General features: G+C 28.4%; 1 protein-coding gene across 1 annotated transcript; it reads right to left on the reverse strand.

Moving 5' to 3' along the window:
* Window positions 1-3,103: 3,103 nt before the first annotated feature.
* On the reverse strand, window positions 3,104-3,895 carry LOC112593442. Its single transcript, XM_025337836.1, has one exon. It carries the CDS (start codon window positions 3,893-3,895, stop codon window positions 3,104-3,106), a length of 792 nt encoding a protein of 263 aa, XP_025193621.1.
* Window positions 3,896-7,634: the final 3,739 nt, after the last annotated feature.

Here is a 7,634-nt window from a genome sequence, read left to right on the forward strand (position 1 = left end):
TTTTCGCTAAAAATTACATTTTTAATACAATGATATACCATTGAATACAAATTTAACACAATATAGTATATTCATTATAGCAGTGTTTAGAAGGTTCAATAAAACAGTAAACACGTTCATGGTTAGTTCACGTAAAATTAAACGCGTTCTTTCAAACACTGCATAATAATATTTATAGAGACCCACTTGACATTTTATGTACAGTAGAACATTACCCACTTGCGACTATAGCCCGCATTTTAATATAAAAAATAATAATTAGTAATAAAATATAATAATTTACAAATTATAAATTTTTTATATTAAGATAAATTCAGTTTTTAAATTGTTTGATATTATTTTACAAAATCTAATAATCGTGACTAAGGTCTAAAGAAATTAAGTAAAGAAAAAAATTAACATTTATTTTATATTTTTTAGTCTTTAATAGTCTAAACCTATAATTTTAGTTGTCTCGTAGTTATTATAAGCTTTCGCGCCAGGCCCCATACATGAGTAATACCATTGATTATAAATACTATAGATAGCTCACTGCAGTATAAAATACGCTGCGCGTTGAGTGGCGGGTGCCGCTACGAGGCGTTCCGCGTAATATTTAGTTTTGGCGGGTGCCGTAAAAATCGCTAGTATAGTTTATAGAAGTGGGGATCAGTTTCAGGTTCTTTACAGCAGTGACAGACGTCTTAAATCCTGATTTCGATTATTGCTCCGATTATAATATAATAATATGCTCTCCGCCGCGGCACCGCACCACTAATATACCTATGAATGGGAGGCCTTCAAAACATTGAACTTTATTCAATTGAACGTCAAAATATTAATTAAACGGAGCCACAGTATAAATCACTTGTCTTTTATAGAACATAGCATAAAAATAGAATAATATTGTATAATCCCGCACTCGCCGCACTGAACCATACAACTATAACCATACGTCACGCCGTCATAATATAGCTGCTCCACTGGGCCAGCTACGATAACTTTATTATTATATATTTTTAATTGGCGATTGTATATTTGTATATTATATTATTATTATCACATATAAATAATAAAAATAACACTCTTATACGCCACGAACCACAGCTAATTGATACAAAATTATAAAAATCATAAAGGGATTTCTAGAAATTAGATGCGATGTTCTCACTCGTCGTTGTGATCATACTATAGTATATAGGTATTATTGTTTACTTCGACCAGAATAAAAATTAAAACAGACAACAGTTAACACTTGACAGTCATCGATCGTCTCTGATCCTATTATCTATGTACTGCGTTATTTTGATTGCTTGTGTTTATGAATTTTAATTTATTGTGAAAACTAAAAATCATCTCCAAATTTTTTTTTATTGATTAACAATGTCCGAAGATAAATGCGTTTATTTTAATTGCAATTTGACCAGAAGGACTTCAAAAAATATTTTCCATCCGTTTCCAGCAAAAATCGAATTGCATAATCAATGGATACTTAATTCTGGCAAGTATTTATTTAAAGTATTTATTTTTTTTGGCAAGTTTATTTTATTCAAAATAAAAAATATTATAAAAACATAAATTATGTTTTTGGTTAAAATAAAAATTATTTTCCATATTATTTTAGGAAATATTCACTTAGAAAGTTTGAGTCCGAAAAAATTGAGAAAGAGGTATATATGTTCCAATCATTTTGATGACAATATGTACATGAATTCGAAACGAATGAAACTAAAACAAAATGCGATTCCGAATAAATATTTAGCAGGTAAATCAATAGTAAATTAGATTAAATTTTATTAGTTTCACTCAATGTATATAAATAATTAATTTAAATAATAAATCATACATTTATGTTAATATCAAATTTATAAAATATGTTGTTCCTTAGGGCGTTATTATTAAGTAAATGGATATTTTTAAGAATGTTTAAATGTTATAATTTTACGAAAAAGTATAGACCAGTGGTATTAAAACTTTTTCATCTCACGGCTCCTTTATATCTATATGATATTCTAACAGCCCCCAAATTAGTAATGACAAAAAAATCAATGGTTTTATTATGTATGTAAATTATTATAATGTGTTAAGGGGCCTCGCTGTACCATATATTTAAGGAACAACATTTAGGCAATTTCCAATCTTTTCGTCGCCGCCCGGGATCTATGTGTTAGTTGTAAATGAATATTAGTGTGCGTGTGGCTCAATGCGGGTACCGCTTCATCCGCACCACCAACCAAATAGACGTAATCATTATCGCAATATTGCATATCGAATAGTCATCGGAAATTATGTTTTCTCGTACGACAAGTAGTTGCAAATAGTCTGCAGTGTGTAACGTAATTAGTATTATTTATTAGGTAGGACTATCAAAAATAGGAAAAAAATGATTCTACCCTTTTTTATTATAAAGTATTTAACTCCGCAAGTCTCGCCCGAGCCTCGGTTAGCTTTAAACTTGCGATCAAAATATATGGAACATAATAATAATATAGGTTGAACATTTAAAAAAAAATATGGCTGAAAAGGGAAAAAACGAAGCATAAACATCTACTTTAATAATTTTATTATAAGCATTATAAATTATTACATTATTACTTATTTTGTGATAAAAACACATCTTAAATTTTTGATAAAGGTATTTTTTATAATACATAATAGAATAATAATTATTATAATAATTGTGATAAAATAGTATTAAATAATATTTAGATAAAACTATAATAAAATATGTACAATGTGTAATAATTCAAAGAAGTATTAGTGTAGCTTATCTCCTTTTTTTTTCTTTCTTCGTTTTTGCTTCCATAATATAACTAGGGTGTCTTATTGACATACTTCTGGCATGTCTGGGATCAACCAATTAATAAATATTTGTAAGTATAAACTTAGTATAATACTAAAATATAACTAAAAGACTATTATTTTTTATTATTAGGGATAACTGTATACAGTAAAAAAATAATAGTCTTTTAGTTATATTTTAGTATTATACTAAGTTTATAATGATATATTGATGATATTATATAAGTAGGTACCAACAAATTTACAACTTTATAATAATTACACAAGAATAAAATATTCATTATATGTTAATGTTATTGTATAGTTTCTATTGCCTATGTACCTACGACGATTCTAGTTTTTTTTTTTGCTCTTGTTGAGCATCAATAATAGATTGCGGATTTCTAATTGGTCTTCCTGGATACCTTGGGTCCACGATCTCAGGTAGTAGACAATCATAAAAAAATGTTTGTAATTTTGGAAACATTTGTTCTTCCCAGAATTGTTCATCAAAAAAGATTGTTTCCGTTTTTATGCCTTTTGGAGTCCACACAGCAAATACACAAAACTTTTTTTGTGCAATTTTCATTTGTCCTTGAACTTGATAATGGTACTTATGTCTTATTTTGAAACTTCCAATACTCCCATCTTTATTTACAGACCAAAAATCAATTTTTTTATTTAATATGCCTTCATCGGGAGTCATATTAGCAGCAGAGTATGGACATTTTATTTCAACCAGTCCATCGTCGTCCAGTAAACCATCTGGAGTTGCTCCTAAAAAGAAATGCTCTGCATCTATAAAAATACCACAGTCTCGTATAGGCTTGTTCAACATTTTTTCAAGTTCTTTTTTAGCGACAACCTCATTCTCACGACCATAATCTAATGACTGTGCCATTATTTGTGTGTTATATAAAAGACTCTTGACAATATTTTCACAGCCAGTATATGGTCTTCGAGAGATGATACGTCCGAAATTAGAAGCCGTTAAAAGCCTTCTTCGTACTTCATTCCACTGTACATTTTCATATTGTTCGATAGTTTGTATTTGAATATCGTCTCTCTTTGATGCTACTTCTTTCATTTCATTTAAAATATCTTCTTTTTGACGATTAAATTCTAAATGATCCATATCGGGTCTAACACTATTTTCTCCATATGATAAATCTGGACCAATGTTTTTAAAAAGTTGTTTTTTAAATCTTTTATTTTTTGTTCTGGCAATATTTTGAAGATTTTGTTTTTTCTTTCTTTTTAATTCTACTGCACTTAAAAATCCTCGTTTTGATGGACTTTTATGGTATAACACCTTATGCAGAGAATAAAGCGGGCGACTTGTGTTTTTGGTTACGGCTGCTAGCATGCATCTGCCAGAATAAGAACGATTCATTGCAAAGTTTATACGTTTTCCACCGATTACTTTTGCAATGATGGCATTGTATGATTCTACTATATTGCTGTCCACATCTTGTAACAAACTACCACTGTGTCTTGCCAAGTTTCTAATATGTTTCATTACATTGGCATAAAACTCTTGATCCGTCGATTTGATTTTTTCTATGTAATCTGCAATGTCTGTTTTATTTTTGACACAAAAATATGAAGCACACTCTTCATGATGCCCAAAAACATGATTGATACTATTCATTATATCTTTTCTAAGCTCTGCAACAGAATGACCACTCGTCTTACGATACATTATAGCAGATACGATACCCCGACGAATTCTAAGTATATTACCACTCAACATTTTGCGAAATTCAAGCTTACCCGATTGTGCTTTCACAGTCATATCTTTTAATTTATTACAAAGATTTCGTAAAAGATGATTCCTACATTCCACTTTTTCTACAGTTAAATTTTTATATGGTCTTGCCTCTAAAATTTTTTTGTACACGCTACTGTCACCATCTGCGATAAACTTATTGTATCTAATACCATACATCTTCTCGCTTTGTAAAAAACCTTCAACAATAATTGATGATTCCATGCCTGATGAACTATTTGTACCTGGCCAGTTTTTAGAACATTTGTGCGCTGTTAGACTGTCATCTGTTTTTTTACGGGCACACATTGAACAGTATTTATTTTTTACACCAAGGAAAAGCAATTTTTTTGTTTTGTAACCAATTATGGCAGCCTGAAATTGTAAAATAAAGATATCGAATATAATACTCAAATCTAACTCAATTACTATTTATACTCGCGTTTATTTTATAATTTAAACAAAACGGATTTAATTCATCATTATTTACTCCACATTTTGATTTCATAAACGAAGTATTTGGTTAACTCAAAGTAAGTAGGTATTAGGTAGTAAGTAAGTATACGGGTCGAACCGTTTTGAAACTTTTCAGGAACCTTATATTGAATTTTGAAAACTATTAGCAATTAAAATCAAATATTTCATATATTTTTAACAAAAAATTATTTGTAAACATTTACGATTATGTAATTTTAGATTCTGAACAAACTGATGAATATATTGATTTTACATTGATGAGTTTTTGTTGAAAAATTTGGCTGCCCAAAATATCATGATAGTTTAATACAAGGTTCCTTATAATTTGTTCATATCGAAGTTAAAAAAAAATCAAAAATCGTAATTCACAGTTTTTTTTTATAAGAGCTTAAAGTTCAAATTTTTACAAAATATATCAAAATCGTGAAAATTCGCAAGTAATTTTGTAGTTGAAAATGCATGGACGCTTTGGATTAGAGTAGGTCAGTATGATGTGTGTGTTAAACTTAAATGCAATGATAGCTGGTATCATTGTATACGAAAAACAATTCTGAATGAAGATGATTTGTCAGTCTAGGATATAATATTATCTTTAAATATTGTTATATATTTTATTTTATTACAAGTATTTTATTTTTAATAAGTTTGGTGGTTGCATAATGCATACGGCATGGTTAGGTACTTTTTTATCATAACAAAAATCAAAATTCCTTTGATAGAAAATCATTTTATTACCAATTAATATTTTGATTTTCTGAACATTAAAACTTTAAACACTCGTAAAATTGTTTTAATTGAATAACACACAAACTTTTTTATAATTATTCTAAGCTTAACGTATGGACAGCAAAGTAATACATTTTAAATTCTTAGCTTTTAATAGTAAAATTTTTATAAATTTTGATTACAAAATAGTTAGGAAATATTCATAATTTTGACGAATTTTGTCAATATTTGAACTTCAAATATTAATAAAAAAAAATTGTGACATACGACTTTTAATTATTTTTTTATCTGATAATAACCACTTATGAGAAATCTTGTATTAAATTTTCATGATTTTTTGGGCGGCCCCAAATATTTTTAATCGATATTTCAAAAAAAAAAAAATTTAACTAACCATAAATAGCTCAAAAAAAGTCCAAATACTTTGAAAATTTAACCGTGTATAGTGAACGCCAATGACAATTAACATTTTGTAAAAATTTCAAGTATTTCAAGTTATTATTTTTAGGGTTAGAGTAAAATAAAATTATCGATTTTGTCGAAAACTGGTTTTTCGTAAAACTCCTGTTTTTCCGTTACTTTTTTAGGGTTATTTCCTGACGCTTTTGAAAACTATTGAAAATTTTTAACTTTTGACCTCTATAATGCACCAACAATATTCACTTTTCTATCAGAAACGGGGCTGAGTTCAAAAATCAAAGTACTATTACTGGTAAAAAAGCTTTCCTCAAACACAAAAAAAACAACTACACACATCATTGTAAAATCAATACATTCATCACTTCTTTCAGAATTCAAAATCTTATGAACGTCTGAAATTTAAATTTTTACAAAATTCTGTAATATAATGACTTATCCAAAAATGATTTTAGATATTTGTTATGAAGTTATGTTAACCAACGACTTTGGTAAAAGTTACAGTTTACTGTTTGTGTCTACCTTTTGTCATCTAACTAACCATTTTTGTTAATTGGCAAATCAATATTTTTTTCAGTGTAATATTAAAAAATTATAAGTCGTAAATTCTTGAAACTTTTACCAGTTGTTTAGATCGGCGTTTTATCTGTTTATAGGTATTTTAAATATATGATTTTTAAATTTTTAAATGTTGACAAAAAAAGTTTCGCTGGGACAAATACTGGAAAATTTAATAGAGACTCCATAGAGTTGTTTTACTGAATTTTGATTTTTGTTATTAATAAAAAAATATAATATATCATAGAAACTTGAAATTTTCAATAGTTGTTTAAATTGGCATTTTATTTTTAAAATATTTCACTACCTAGCTTGTTTATCATAAAATATTAAATCAATAAATATTTTTGTTTTATTTAATTTACGTTACATTACTAATATCAGTTAGGTACTCACCGTGCCAGATAATGAGTTGTACATTGTTCTGTACGATCGTTTACACCAGCTTCCATCTGCCACAACTGTAACGAGTGGAGTTCCGTCACTATCAATATTTCCTGCCAAAATTGCTAATCCTGCTTCTTCTTTAGCAGCCTCTTCCATTGCATTAGCTGCAGCCTTTTCATATCCCAAACAAACAATACTATGATGTCTATCATATATATATTGTGACATAGGAGGTATCTCAACTGCACATGTAATAGTCTCCAACTGGCTAAATCCCGCTCCAACATTCATATTTCCGGCTACAATCGCTGTATTTAGATTCATTACTTCTTGATCTATTTTTTTTTCTGAATTTATTAATTTTTGAGTCTTACACAACAAACAAATAAATTTGAAGCTTGATATGAATCCATCCTGTTTTTCATTCACACATACCATGTCTTTAAAGGAACATTCGAAAGGTGTGTGGTGATCAGCATCTACTATTTGTTTAAAAATATAACCTATGTCGACAATTCTACGTCCAAATAAAATATGTATT

The sequence above is a fragment of the Melanaphis sacchari genome, unplaced genomic scaffold, assembly GCF_002803265.2.
Source record: "Melanaphis sacchari strain LSU unplaced genomic scaffold, SCAv2.0 Contig204_pilon_pilon, whole genome shotgun sequence".
Classification (NCBI taxonomy): domain Eukaryota; kingdom Metazoa; phylum Arthropoda; class Insecta; order Hemiptera; family Aphididae; genus Melanaphis; species Melanaphis sacchari.

What these genes read in the sequence shown, in the direction of transcription:
- LOC112593442 (XM_025337836.1), bottom strand. Translation starts at nt 3,895, where the DNA reads ATGGATCATTTAGAATTTAATCGTCAAAAAGAAGATATTTTAAATGAA.